The sequence below is a fragment of the Elephantulus edwardii genome, unplaced genomic scaffold (genome assembly GCF_000299155.1).
Source record: "Elephantulus edwardii isolate Elephantulus edwardi_28Jun2011 unplaced genomic scaffold, EleEdw1.0 scaffold00225, whole genome shotgun sequence".
Lineage (NCBI taxonomy): Eukaryota > Metazoa > Chordata > Mammalia > Macroscelidea > Macroscelididae > Elephantulus > Elephantulus edwardii.
The window spans coordinates 2,661,340-2,676,858 of NW_006399975.1; the positions used below are offsets into that span (position 1 = coordinate 2,661,340).

The window sequence follows — 15,519 nt, forward strand, 5'->3', positions numbered from 1 at the left end:
GCTGTTGTGCATAGGGTCGCTATGAGTCGGAAACGACTCGACGGCACATAACAACAACAACAACAACATATATATAGTCAACTAGTATTTAACAAAGAAATGAAACCTATTAAATGGAGAAATGACTACCTCCTCAACAAAATGGTGCTGGCAAAACTAGGCTTCCAATTGCAGAAAGATGAAACAGGATCCACATCTCATGCCATACACAAAAATCAACCTAAGGAGGACGAGAGACCTAGGAGTAAAGCCCCAAACCAAAAAGATCATAAGAGACAAAATGGAACGAAACTTAGAAGGCCTAGCCTATGGTATAGAGAGATTGAAAATACAGCCAGAAATGCATAACCAGAAGAAGATAATATCAATGTATAGGATCTTCTAAAAATTAAGTCCCTGTATGCATCAAAAAAACCAACTGACTGGGAAAAAATATTTGGCAATGACATTTCAGACAAAGATCTCATAACAAAAATATATAGAATCATACAGGATCTCCATAAAAAATAGACTGATAACTTAATTACAAAATGGGCAAAAGATATGGAAAGACTTTTCACAGAGGAAGACATTCAGGTGGCCAATAGACACATGGCAATAAAAGAAATGCAAATCAAAACCACAATGAGATATTATCTTACTCCAGTAGCTGTGGCAAAGTTTAACAGGACAGCAAGTAATAAGTAAGTGTTAGAGAGGAGGTGGACAGATTGGAATTCTCATGTACTGTTGGTGGGATTGTAAAGTAGTACAACCACTCTGGAAGGCAATTTGGCATTTCCTAAAAAAAGCTGAACATAGAGATTTCATATGATCCAGTTGGTCCACTGCTAGGAATATACCCTGAGGAAAACAGACCTGTGACACAAATGGAGATTTGTACACGGATGTTCATAGCAGCATTATCCACAATAGTAAGAACATGAAAAGAGATCAAAATCCATCAACAAGTGACTGGATTGAGAAATTGTGGTATACTCACACAATGAAATACTATGGTACACTCAGGAGAAATCATTTTGAAAAATAGTGTGTAATATGAGGGAGGCTAGAGAGCATTATGCTGAGCAAACAAACTCAAACATGATTTATTTTATGCAACTAAGACCAATATAGTAAAAACCAGTAAGATGTGTATGCGTGAGCAGGACGTCGTGGGATCATGGGGTTGCAGTGTTTGGTAGGTGGAGATAGAAAAAACCCACCACAAAACAATGTACATGCAAGCTAGTAAAAAAATTTTAAAAATATTACTAACATGGGAATGTGATAGGACAATTTTGGTCTGTTGTACAGGGTCACTTTGGCAACAATGGCCTTGATTAGGCTAGCATCTTTCTGATGTAGCTGTTGTGTTGGTTTGCCATTGATTCAGAACCTACCTGCGAGTTTTCAGAAGTACTAAGTCACAGGGAGGAGACTGCCCATCCTTATCCTACAGAGGCTGTGGGGGATGCAAACTGCGCACCTTTGGGATCACCAAACTTTTCTTTAGCAGCTGAACTCTTAACCACTGGGAAACTTGGATTCCTTTTTCTTGAAATTGTCATCGTGTTATTGAGCAAATTAGTGTTGGAATACACTGATAATTGACCCTCTAGAAAGTTTTCAGAGGCAATAAATTGAAAGGGAGGAGATTGCCTATCTTTCTCCCACAGAGCAGCTGGTAGATTTGATCCATCTACCATGGTCACAGCACAATTCCTTACCAGTAAGCTACCAGGGCTCACTTGGAGCAGGTCCCAGAAAAAAAAAAAGTACAAAATAAACTTGTTTCCTTAGAGTCAATTCCAACTCATAGTGACCTAAATTTGGTTTCCATGACTGTAAATCTTTACAAGAGCTGCCTAACCATCCTTCTGCCACAGATCCCAATAATGTGTGTGTTTAAGCAAGCTTTGTAGGTGATTCTGATGCACATCTAGGTTTTAGGGATCCTATCCTAGAGCCTCAGAACACTTGATCGTTCTAATGTGAAACCTATACTTGGACCAGGAGGCAGTTGTCAGAACAGAGCAAAGGGAGCACTGCATGGTTGAAAATTGGGAAGGGCGTATGCCAGGGATGCATCCTATCTCCATACCTTTTCAACCTGTATGCAGAACAGATTATCCGGGAGGCTGGGCTCTATGAGGAGAAATGTGGGTCAGGTTGGTGGGAGATCTATCAACAATCTGCATTATGCAGATGACATAACCCTGATTGCTGAAACTGAGGAGGACCTGAAGTGCTTGCTGTAGAGGGTCAAGGACTGTAGCCTCCAATATGGATTGAGTCTCAATGTCAAGAAGACAAAGATTCTCACCATTGGACCAATTGGCAGCATCAGGATGGATGGTGAAGAGATTGATATTGTACACAGCTTTAGTTTGCTTGGCTCCATAGTCAACACTTTTGGCACCAGTAGCCAGGAAATTAAGAGGCACATTGACATGGGAAAGTCTGCTGTTAGGGACCTCTCCAAAGCACTGAAGAGCAATGGTTTCTCTCTGGAGACTAAGGTGCGTCTGATACAGGCCATGGCCTTTGAAATCACTTGTTATACATCAGAGAGTTGGACAGTGACCAAGGAGGATAGTAGGAGAATTGATGGCTTTGAGCTGTGGTGCTGGAGAAGAGTATTGAGAGTACCATGGACTGCTAGGAAAACCAACAGATTCATCCTGGAAAGGGTTAAAGCAGGTGGCTCCTTGGAGGCAAGGATTCTGAGGCTCCGTCTAACATACTTTGGACATGTTGTGAGGAGAGACAGGTCCTTGGAGAGGGACATCATGCTTGGGAGGGTGGAGCGACAGTGCAGGAGGGAAGGCCCTCTACGAGGTGGATTGATTCAGTGACAGGGGTTAATCAAGGATAGGAGTGACAGTGCGATTGGCACAGGACAGAGCAGAGTTTAGGACTGTTGTACATAGGGTCGCTATGAGTCGCAAGCAATTCGACGGTATATAACAACAACAACAACATCCTAGAGGCTCAATGTCCTGCATGTCTCTCTTGATTAAATAATGTGCCTCCTTAATGTCAACATCTTTCTGTTTCACCTTTTTCTGTAACTGAATAACCCTTTCTATCAATGTCAAAGTCTTAAAGTTTTAACTAACTACTTATATTTATTATCCCAGGCTTATTAAAGTTTAATATTTATCTGATGATGCATTTGTTCCAGCCATTGCCTATGAATTTTCTCATGTCCTCACGTTCCTTGGGAATTAGAAAATCAGTCAACAATCCTTGTAATTTACTGGAGAGTTTCTCTTTACAGAACCGCTAATTGTTATTTGGATTCATTTCAACTATCTTATTTTGTGATTCTTCTTTTATTATTTTCTTCTCTGTTTCTTAACTTTGAAATCTTTTCAGTATTTTATAAGATGAAAGTTATATATTCTATTTCAATTCTCTTCACTTACTTCTATTTCCATTCAGTTACTCCAGAAAAGTCAACATGCATGCCTCATTTAAAGTCTAAAATTAATCTATTACTTTACCTGTTTCTAGAATACAATAATTTTGATCACTCACTAGACTATTATATGTTACTGAGGACAAGAACATTTTCAATAATAGATTTTTGTAGTACCACATTATTTTCTGTGTTAGTTTTAAATATTTATTAGATTTTATGTTTAATCTTCCTTCTTCAATCTTTGCTCTTCTTTCTTAAATATTTTTTTTCCTGAAGAGTATCTTTTATAACTTTCTTATTTATAAAGGGCCTGTTATAGTGAATATTCCTCACTTATTTGTCTGAAATGGTGGTTGCACTGTCATTATTTCTTTGTTTGGTGTTTTTTGGGGGTTTTTTGGGGTTCTTTTTAATGGCTGCAGGCTATCAAATAGATCCTCTTAGTTCTTTGAAACTGATATTCCCTCATTGCTTGGTGTTTATTTCACTGCTGAGAATCAGCTTGCAATCTCATTTCATTCTTTAAAAAGAACCTACCTGTACCCTTTAACTGCTCCTAGGAACTTCTCTTGGCTGTCATTTCAGCAGTAAGGCAGTGGGTATTAATTTCCTCTCATTTTTCCTCAAGGAGCTCTGGTGGACTATTGTATTTTGTGTTGTGTTGCTAACCAGTGGGTCAGTGATTCAATCCACTAACTTCTTGGAAGGAGAAAGATGGGCAATTTCTCTCCCACAGAGTCATGGTTTTGGAAAACCAAAGGAAGATCATCACTGTGAGTCAGAATCAGCTTGACAGCAGTGGGATGCTATCCTGGAACTCAATGGAATTTCTGAATCTAAGAATTTAGTCCTGCAGAGCTGGAGATGCTCTGGAAAAGAAAATAAACCTGAGCTATCAAGCAATATGGAGTGCCTGCTAAGAATCTTGAACGAAGAAATGCTAAGACCATTGACACTTAGTAGAAGTTATGAAAGTAAAAAATTATTATCATTTTGGAAATATCGAGGTGAAGCCAAGTGAAGGTAAGATTTTCACCAGATTAAGTTGGAATTAGTAATGTGAATGTGGCTAAAGTGCAGGAACTACATGGAAGTATCTTGTAAAGGCATGCTAATTTTCAGATACTCCCAAAGAACAAAGTTTTGAAACATTCAAATACTAATAATGGGGGGGAAAAGGCTAGTTGAGGAAAAGTGGTTAGTTACACCAAACAGGTTTTCAATAATGTTTACAATTCTTTGTATTGAAGGACTCCAATAGCTTTTAATTCAATTATTATCGAGAACATAAGGATCGTCTGCTTTTGGAGGTATACCATAGGGAAGAAAACCCTCAAGCTGAGACTCAGTTACTTTTCAGATTTATTTCTCACTTACCTATTAAGCTTTTCTTAAGTCTCTGAAATGCCCCAGAAAAAAAAAAAGAATAAAACCAACAACCAACCCAACACAAAACCACTCACCATTAATTTTTATGGATTGAATTGTGTCCCAAAAATATGTTTTATAAATCTAAATTGTTCTCCCTGTGATTAGCAAGTTTTGGTGGTGGCACAGTGCTTAAACATTGTTTGTAAAAGGAAAGGTTGAGTCAGCACCTACAATATGTTCTGTGGGATAAACGAGCAGGCAGTCTATTGTCCTAAGGATTGCAGACATGGAATACTCTGGGCCATTTTACAGCCCTGCACACCTCACGGGGCAGTTCTACTCAGTCCTAGATGGTATTGACTCAGTGGCAACAGTTTAACTCATTTGGGAAGGATTTTATGTTAATAAAGCAGTATTATTGTGGGGTTGTGATTATAAAATAAATTTCTTAACATATAAAAGGGCAGATTAAGCAAGCAAGCACAAAAGGATGAAGTCCTGCAGGATCAACAAAGGAAACAGAGAAGAGTCAAAGTCCTTCTGCTAAAGCAGACAAACAAAGAGCTTGGTGGGTTCAAACTGTCAGAGAGGTATAGCCTTTACATTAGCAGGCCAATTCCCTACAGGCTAAACCATCAGAACAGTACTGAAAAATGAAAAGATATCCCTAATCCTCCATATTGGGAATGAATAACATATTTGACAGGTTTTATGGCAATGCTAGGACATGAAGGTATTGTTGTTGTTATTGTTGTTGTTAGATACCAGCAACTCGAGCACAACTCATAACAGCCCTATGAACAGCAGATCATGACCCATCGTATCCCGGGCCACCTTCACACTTCCTGACACACCAGAGCCCATTGTAAAAGTCACCATGTAGGTCCACCTGATTGAGGGTCTTGCTTTTTGTCACTGACCCTTCAACTTCCCTAGCATCATGTCCCTCTCCAAGGAATAGCCTCACCTAGCAACATGCCCAAAGTATGTGAGGCAAAGATTCATTATCCTTGCCTCCTAAGAGCACTCTAGCTACACCCTTTCCAAGACATATTTATTTGTTCTTTTGGCAGTCCATGGGATGGTCAGTGCTCTTCTCCAACAAGAAGGCTATGGATAAATGCTAATAAAGAATGTACAATAACATTTTATTTAAGAATCATCCAAACTTCAAACTAAGTATAACAATGATTATTTTACTATAACCTATGAGAATAATTACCTCTGATATCTATACCATTATTCTATTTCTGTTAGTTGAACACTTGATATTTTATTGTTCTTTTGTTTCTCATAATTCAGTTATATTATTTATCTTTGGGTTAAAATAAATAAAGGCAGGGCTCTCTCATTTCAACCAGAAATATAATACCTCCTTTACAAATAAATGCTGAATAAATTCCACATTCCTCAGTATATTCTGACAAAGAACTTATTAACAGAGTCCAAGTCCATGTAAGGCTTAGAAGAATTTTCTTAAGGAGTCAAAGTAATTCTACTTAAAAGTAGTCCCCAGTTTTCAATATATTCGAGTTTCCACAAAATACATGTAAGACTGTCTGGATACAGGTGTTTGGATTTATTTGTGGAGTGGTTTGTTGTTTTTTTTTTTTATTTGTGTCCTTTTTAGATACATATGTTCGCATGTATTAAAATATATTTGTAAATTTCTAAGGGAGACTTGTCTGTCAGTTTGCTATACTGTCATAACTTGTGGGTGCTATGATTGTGAAAGCAGTGCCACAAGTATGCCAAAGACCAAGAGGGTCACCCATAGTAGACAGGCTTTAGTAGAGTTCCCAGAATAAACCAGACTAATAATAAACACAGGATTGGCTATCCACTTTTGAAATAGCAGAGCTCTGAATATCCATAAAAAATACAGGAACACAGAGTGTTATAGTATTAGAGGTAGAGCCCAGGTTTTAAGTCAGTTAAAATGAGAAGAAACAGCTGAAAACATTCTTTGATATTGAAACATGGGATGTACAAAGAATGAATGCTGGAAAACTAGAGTTGTGAAAATGAAATGGAACAGATGAAAATCAATATTCTAGGCATAAGAAAGATGAGATAGACTGACCTTCACCACTTGAACTCGGACAAGCAAATGCTAAATGAAAACAGAAGAATGGTGCTACACTCAAGGTTAAAATGCAATTTCAAATTCTATCCTAAAGTACAATTTTGTGAGTAAAGGATATATTCTATATGCACAGAAGGAAGAGTACTAATATAACTATTAATCAAATATATCAACAGCTGAAGTCAAAGAAAAGGAAATTAAAGATTTTTACCAAATTTTGCAGTACAATATTGCCCACACATGTAATCAGGATGTATTAATAGAAATTGGTGACTGAAATGCAGAAGTTGGAAACAACAAGGAAGAAATGGTAGTAGGAAAGTATGGATTTGATGACAGAAATGAGGCTAGAAATAGAATTATCAGATTTTGCATGTTCAATGATTTATTCACGGCAAATAGCTTTAAAAACCCACACACAAATAGTAACTGTGCACACGGACCTCACCAGAGAGACTGCAATAGGAATCAGATTGACTGAATCTGCGGAAGGAACCACTGGAGAAGCTCAATATCAGCAGTCACAACCAGGCCAGGTGCTGACTGTGGAACACACCATCATATACTCATATGCAAGTACAAATTGAAGCGGAAGAAAATTAATACCAGTCAATGAAAACAGAAATATGATCTTAAGTCAATCCCACCTGAATTTAAAAATGATCTTAAGAATAGTTTTGAAGCATTGACCACTAATGATCGTAGAACAGATAAATGGTGGGATGAAATCAAGGATATCATCCATGAAGAGAGAAAAAGTTCTCTTAAAAAAAATATGAGAAAGAAAGGGGGAAAAATAGACATCTGAAGAGACTCTGAGAATTGTAATTGAGCACCAAAAATTCAAAACGAAGGGAAGAGATGTTGAAGTAAAAAAAGCTGAAAAGAAGGTTTGAAAAAAGCACCTCGAGAAAACAAAAGTATTATAACAGCAAATGCAGAGAGCTGGAATTGGAAAATAAAAAGGGAAGAACTCTCTGAGTATTTCATCAAGCTGAAAGAACTGGAAAATAAATTCAAGACTCAAGATGCAATACTTAGAGATGCTATTTCAAATGATCCAGAAGAATCAAAAGAAGATGGAAGGAATATATAGAATCATTGTATCAGAAAGAATTGGCTGACACTAAAATACTTCAGAAGTACCATATGATGAAGAGGCAATGGTTATGGAGGAAGAAGTTCAAATTTACTGAAGATATTGGCAAAAAATAAGGCCCCCCATATCTATGGGATACCAATTAACATGTTCCAACTAGCAGCTTCTGTCCTGAATATGCTCACTAGTAATATGCCAGAAAATTTGGAAGACAGACTTCTGCCCAACTCATTGGAAGAGATCCATACTTGTTCCTAGTCCCAAGAAAAAATGATCCAACAGAAAGAGGAAATTATAGAAGGATATAATTACTAATGTAGACAAACAAAATTCTGCTGAAGATCATTAAAAAAATGTCTAGAATAGTACATAGAAAAGTTCCAGAAGTATAAGCTGAGTTTAGAAGAGGTCACAGGACCAGTGAAATCACTGCTGATGGGAAATGAATCTTGGCTGAAAGTAAAAAATACCAGAAGAATATCTATGTGCTTTCCTGACTATGCAAAGGCACTTGATTGTGTGGATTTCAGGAAATGACAGGTAACATTGATCTCAGAACACAACTGTGTCACACTAAACTTATACCTAGACCAGGAGGCGAACAGAGCAAGGGAACACTAGATGGTTTAAAATTAAGAAAGTTTTGTGTGAGTGTACCATCAAATCAGATCTGACTGGTACAGGAGGAGATTGTCCCTCCTTCCCTGGTAGAGCATCTGGTGGATTCGAACCGTGTGCCTCTGGGATTATAGTTGCAGCTCCTTGCCACTAGACCACCAAAGCTGAAGAGACCATAGCTGACATCCAAGCAGATATATGCACACCCATGTTTATTGCAGCTTTGTTCACAATAGCAAGGAGTTGGAAACAGCCTAAGTCCCCATCAACAAACGAATGGCTAGAGAAGCTGTGGTATATTCGCACAATGGAATACTATGCTGCATTAAAAAACAAGGAACTCATGCAATATTATTCAAAATGGTTGACTCTGGAGAACATCATGCTGAGTGAAATATCCCAGTCACAAAAGGACAAATATTACATGATGCCACTGTTGTAGAATGGGACTGTCCTTGGGGTTGGGGAGAGACTGAGTAAGATGGGTTCAATAATGTATACTGCACTGAAGCAGAGGAGGGAGAGAACCGTCTAAAAGAGAGATGTAACTGGGTATTTCTGTCATCACAGGAGACTAGAGCGAGGGCTACATGGTGGAGGGGACCTGGGGGAGGGTTTGTAAAACAATGAAAGAATCCTTTCTTTTACTTTTCCATAATTTTTTACTCATGTACTTATAACTTGTTAGTCAAATTTGTGTCTTCTAGGTTGCAACACCCCCATGATACATCTTTAAGGATATGAACATGTATGGCCAAGCACAATCAATAAGAGTGCATCTAAATTCCAAAATCAATCTCCAAAATAGTCTATGTGTTTCCTACTGCCAAAGGGGCCCTTTAGAGTAGTGAGAGAAGATCTTCACCCTGAAACCCACAGCATCCCTTTTCAGCAGGAAGTAGATGCCATCCCCTTTTCCTTATGAATCAGGGTGAAGTCTCTCTCAGGGAGGAGTGATAGGGAATGGCAAAGGACACACCGACAAAGGAGATTAATCAGAACTGACTTTGACAAGCACTGTGGCAATTGGACAATTAAAACAGACATTCGGATGGCAGGGAAGAAGAACAAACTGGGGAGGAGGGTAGAGAGAATGGTGCAGCAATGAAGGAATGAAAACCCAAAATCCCTGTAAATGTTCATTAAAATTAATAAAATTTAATAATTAAAAAAACAAACAAAAAAATTAAGAAAGTTGTGTGTCAGGGTTGTATCCTTTCCTCACACCTATTCAATCCATATGCTGAGCAGATTATTAGAGAAGCTGGACTCTATGAAGAAGAATGTGGCATCAGGGTCATCAATAAGCTTCATTATGAAGATAACACAACTTTGCTTTCTACACGGGGGGATGACTTGAATAGTTACTGTACAAAATCAAAAGCTACAGCCTTCAATATGGATTGCATCTCAACATCAAGAAAACAACATTCTCACTACTGGACCAATAGGCAAAATCATAACAGATGGAGAAAAAATTGAGCCTGTCATCAAATTTATCTTACTTGGATCTGCAATCTATATACTTGAACAAGCAATCAGGAGATCAGGAGATACATTACACCAGAAAAGTCTGTAGTCTAGGACCTCTTCAAATTACTAAGGTGCAATGATGTCATTTTGAAGACTAAGGTGCACCTGATTCAGGCCATGGTCCTTTTAATCACTTGGTATGCATATAAGAGCCTGACAATGAATAAGGATGACAGAAGAAGAATCGATGTCTTTGAGCTGTGATAGAGAAGAAGAGTATGGAATATCCCATGGACTACCAAAAGAACATACAAATATGTCTTAGAGAGGGTGCAGCTAGGCAAAGATGATAAAGCTCCATCTCACATACTGTGGGCAAAATGCTAGGAAAGGCTATTCCTTGGGGAAGGACATAATGTTTGAAAAGACATAATGCTCAACCAGGAGGATTGACACAATGACTACAGCAATGGGCTCAAGTATGTCAGAGATTGTGAGGATATCACAGAACAGGACAAAGTTCTGATCTGTTGTTTGTGTCAGCCATACTCAACAGTGCCTAACAACAACAACAGTGGCCTAGTAGGTCAGGAGTACTACAGTTAACTCCAGGGCAGGCAGTTTTAATCTCCTCTCATGAGATTTACCGAAAAATCTGCTAGAGGGACAGTTATAAGTTGGTTCTGATCCAAGAGCAAGAAAGAAGAGGTAAATGTATATGTAATATTTCCAGACCCAAAGAAAGAGATTGAATTTTTCAAGATATGGAGAATCAGTGACTGGAGTAATCGGGATGGGTGTATCAGAGGCAATGCGATTGGCACAGGATAGAGCAGGGTTTAGGGCTCCTGTACATAGGGTCGCTATGAGTTGCAAACGACTCGACAGCACATAACAACAACAACAACATGGAGAATAGAAGAAATACTATTGAACTTAAAAAATATGAAGTATAGGACATATGTCAGATCTAAATTGTGGCAGAGACATCATACTCAAACTCCGTAAGTGAAGAACTACTTGTATATGAAAAAAAAAAAAATCAACACCCAACTAGAACGCATATTTTTTCAATTATATGACAGCTTCTAAGTGATTGGGCTGCGAACCAAAAAGTCAGCACTTTTATTCCACCAGCTGCTTCTCTGGGGAACGATGGGCAATCTCTCCTCATCAAAATTTACAGCCCAATGGAGGATCTCTAAGATATCACTAAGGGCTCAGTTGCTGCAAGTATTTTGTTCTTCCTACAAACTGATTGATGCACAAGCTGGGGTATCTCTCATTTGCAATCCAATAAAACAGGTTTTAGAGTGGGAGTCACAATATCTACTGCATTCCTTGGTACTTTCACACAAGTTGCTCAACCACTCAAGATCAAAATTGTCCTAAGTGCAAAATGATCAACCTTCAGTGCTGAATTCCTATACATCATTGTATCTTTAAAAGAAAAAACAACAAGAAGATAGCAAATGGAGTGGGGCCAACTCCACACACCATACCTACCCATTTTCAGCAGCACTGACGATATACGGCTGTTTTGAGAAGTCTCTTGCTCTTGCCAAACATGTTATTGAAGCTGAATGACCAAACAGAAGTTCTTTAGCTGAAATCTAAAAATGATGACAGTAAACTTTTAAACAAGTGTAAACTTAGTAACTGAGGAATATACATATCATAGTATTCATACGTCTAATTGGGAAACGCTCTTCTATCATGTTTTTACTACATGTAAGGAAAACTCCTATGTATGGCATATCTAATTCTCCAAAATCATAAACCTCTTGATAAAAGAATTGTGTTGTACACATTCATGTGGTTTTGGTTTTGTATCCAACACAAAACCTAGATAACTGCCAGACTGGTTCTACAACATTTAAGTTTTGAATACAAATAAGCCAGTGTTGGTGCTTATTATGCATAAAAGGTCCCCTAAATAATAGTTGTATATTAATGTACAAGTTTCAGAATTCAAAGTAAGTTTACAAAACAACTGTTAAACTCTTTGTAACCACTGTAATGTTTTATTTGGCTCCCCCCGACCCAGAAATAGAACAAAATGAACTTTTAAAATTAATTAAAAAGTTTATTATTTAAAACGCTAATTATTCTATTAGTTATATTTTTAATAAAAAAACTGTTCTAGAAGCAAATTCTTCCCCTATTTTATGTAAGAAACAGCCTGTTCCTCATTGCTTCGTAACACAAGAATACAAAAACAAATGACACTTGGAGATGATTGTCCATCTTTCTCCTCTGGAGCAGCTGGTCAATTTGAATTGTACTTTTACATCAGCTGCATAATTCCTTACACCTAAGTCACCAGAGCTCCCTTGACTCATAGCTGATCTTCCAGTGGATTTTCAGATACAGTAAATTGCATGAAAGGCTATTGCTCATCTTTCTCTTGTAGATTTAAGCTACATGTCTTTGGGATTGCAGCACAGTTTCTTACCACTAAATTACCTCTATGACCTTAAGTCCAGAAGAGTTGAGTTGGAATCTACTAAATGACAATAGAGTACATTCCTACTGTTTCTATCTCAATCAGAAAAATTACCTTAAAAGTTCTCTTTAAAGAAAACAATTTCTTTAAAGAAAACCCTTAAAAGAGGGTTTGTGTAGTTTATGAGAATCACTTGCAATGGGATTATGACTTTACCTATTTCTTGGAAAAGCCAGAGCTTCCATATCAGAAAATTGTACAAGTTTCCCCCCTGTTATCACACTTAGGGTACCAAGCTCATATGCTTATGAGGTCAACCAATTTCTAATTATTAACAGGCCACATTGGGCAATGAAGCAGAGAATACCCTCCTCCAGAGCCAATCCACTGTGGACTAAAGATCACAATGGAGCCACATTGTCTTTTTTTAGAAGGTATCATTCTCTATTAAGGTCTTACATGTATTTGAAACAAACAGCAACATTTCACTATACTCTTTTCATTCTGTAACTTTTCTAGAACGTCTGTGAAAAATTAAGAAAAATTAATTCTATCGTCCCAGCCAGTCACTACCATCATGTAATTCAGGACAAGATGAATTCTATTCATTGGCCTCACACTTATTAAGCATTTACTTCTACTTTCCTCATCTTTCCAGAGGGGGATCTGCTGGTGTAGTGGGTAAGGAGTTGCATTGCTAAACCAGATGTAGTCTGAATCTACCAGCTGCTTCTCAGGAGAAAGACAGCCAATCTCCTCCTTAGACAAGTAAATGATAGTGTCATCTCACTAGTTTCACCCAACAATTAAGACTCAAATCTAAAAGGTATTCTTGACTTTTTCCTCTCCTTTATCCCACATCTAGTCAACTATTAAATTCTTAAGGAGTTCTGGGAGTGTGGTGCATTATGTGCTGCATTGCTAACCAAAAGATCTGTGGTTCAAATACATTAACTGTCCCTGAGAAAAAAGAGGGAAAATCTTCCTTACAGATTTAGAGCCTCAGAAACCCAGTGGAGGGTCATTATGAGTCAAAATAACTCAGTATCTGTGGGTAAGTATTGAACCACTTACTTTTGTTACTGTTACTCTCTTTTCATCTGTCCTTTATTCTTACTACCACCAATTTGGTTCACATTCAAATATTGTCCTGACTAAACATTGTAGAAACTTTTAACTCTTCAAATATTAAAATCAAACTGCCTGCAAACATTTTCAAATACTCCCTTAGGGGCAAAACTGTTCTAAATCCTAGAAAAAAACACGCATCAAAGAGAAACAGAGCACCACTTCTCCATTGACGATGCAGTTCAGATAGCCTCCTATTTTGTGTTATGCTATATCTTATATTATGACACCTTTATTTCATGTTACTCTTTCTTTTCTACTACACTGCAAACAATCTCCTGGGAAGCCAGTACCTGGTCTTGTTCAGATTTGAACTAAGGAACTTAGCATACTGACTAAATCATGATATGCATTCAACAGAATGCATTCAAATGCATGATAAATACATGTTAAATAAAACACAAGCACACTTCGTATATTTTTATAAGAAGATATAAATGCTAGGATTACACATTTCTTAAATAAATCTCTATCATTGCAAAACCACTATGCTTCAATATTAAAAGAAAAACTAGATATTTCAAGCCATGTGGGAATCTGAGTTTATAATACAAGATATATGTGAAGGTCATCATATTCCAAGCACAACTTTTGCAAAATAACCAGTTACTTCATTCAGGAAAGTTTATAAACATTGAGCTGAGCCAGTCTGCTGTATGGTTCTTGGCAGTCCTGTCGTAGAACTGCCCAGTGATGTTAATTAATTACACTATAAAATAGAATTACAATTAATTGTTAATTTAGGTTTTAAAGTGACAAACTTTAAAGGGCTAAAAATAGTCTTTGATTTTTAAAAGGCTTCTTAATGAGGGCAGTATACTTTAAGTACATCATTAGTTTAAGTGTGCAAATTGGGTCTAGAGGCTGCTAGAGTTAAGCAAATATCTATTCCGATATGTTAAATGTTTATGACTTGGGACAGGGACAATTAATTGCTAATCAATGGGCCAAATCCTAGGTGAGGTCAGGTTCGTGGGGGGAAAAATGACAATAGTAAATTGGATTTAGAGCTTTTTTGATGCAATCTGTAAAAATCACAGGCGTGTACAGACTAAAAGAATAGCAAGAAGGCCAAGCAGACAGAAATATACAGATAATTAAGATATTACTCATTTAGCTAATAGTGGTTTTCAAGAGCGCCCTTTGTTTAGATTAATGAGCCATAATTTTCAGAATTATACTTACATGTCTGTAGTTCAGTTACTTAAATGTATAATTCAGGATATAAAGTGTAAAACTCAGCATAACTTAAAGGGTGATAATACTTAGCTAGCAGCTAAGATTAGCAATATTCGTCATATCATTTTTAAGTGTGATTTGGATCCAACCTATAATACTTTTTTCTCTCCTAAATGTAGATATAATATCAATTTCTTTCTTAAATAAGCATCTTTTTTAATAGTCATGGAAACTTTCGCCTGGAATGGGTAGATAAAGCAGCTGGTTTTATTTCCTGAGTGTATACTATTTCAAGTTTAAAAGTGTTCACCAACCTTTAGTTCCGGGGAGAGAGTCCAGAGGCAGAGCTGACCCTCTTGACTTCCAGTGACAATTGTTTGTTGGTCATCTGTGATCATGATGGCAGTGATGCTGTGAGGAGGGGCCTTTATTCCCCAGAGTGCCACTGCCTGCAGCGAAGACCTCATGATGGCTGAGCCTGGACACAGAGAGAAGGGAAGTGTACTGGGTTATCATTCTCACATTTTGTATAACTGATCATATCAGAAAGGAGAATTCATGTGACTCAAACTTTAAAGACAATGCCAACTCCTGGACTTATGTGGTAGACTGTTTTCCCCATCATTTAGAGGGGAGGGGAGTTATCAAGCAAAAAAATTGCCTGGTGTCGTGCAATTTCATCAAAGAAAAAGAACTTTCCTTCAAATTAATGA

General features: G+C 37.5%; 1 protein-coding gene across 1 annotated transcript in view; it reads right to left on the reverse strand.

The window, feature by feature from the left end:
* WDR72 (WD repeat domain 72) overlaps positions 1–15,273 on the reverse strand; it is a 271,665-nt gene extending 256,392 nt beyond the window's left edge. Inside the window, exons 1-2 of the mRNA XM_006898252.1 lie at positions 15,121–15,273; positions 11,560–11,666 (exon numbers count right to left, since the gene is read on the reverse strand). Of these exons, the coding sequence (XP_006898314.1) occupies positions 11,560–11,666; positions 15,121–15,273 (260 nt within the window). The remainder of the gene's footprint in view (positions 1–11,559; positions 11,667–15,120) is intronic.
* Positions 15,274–15,519: the final 246 nt, after the last annotated feature.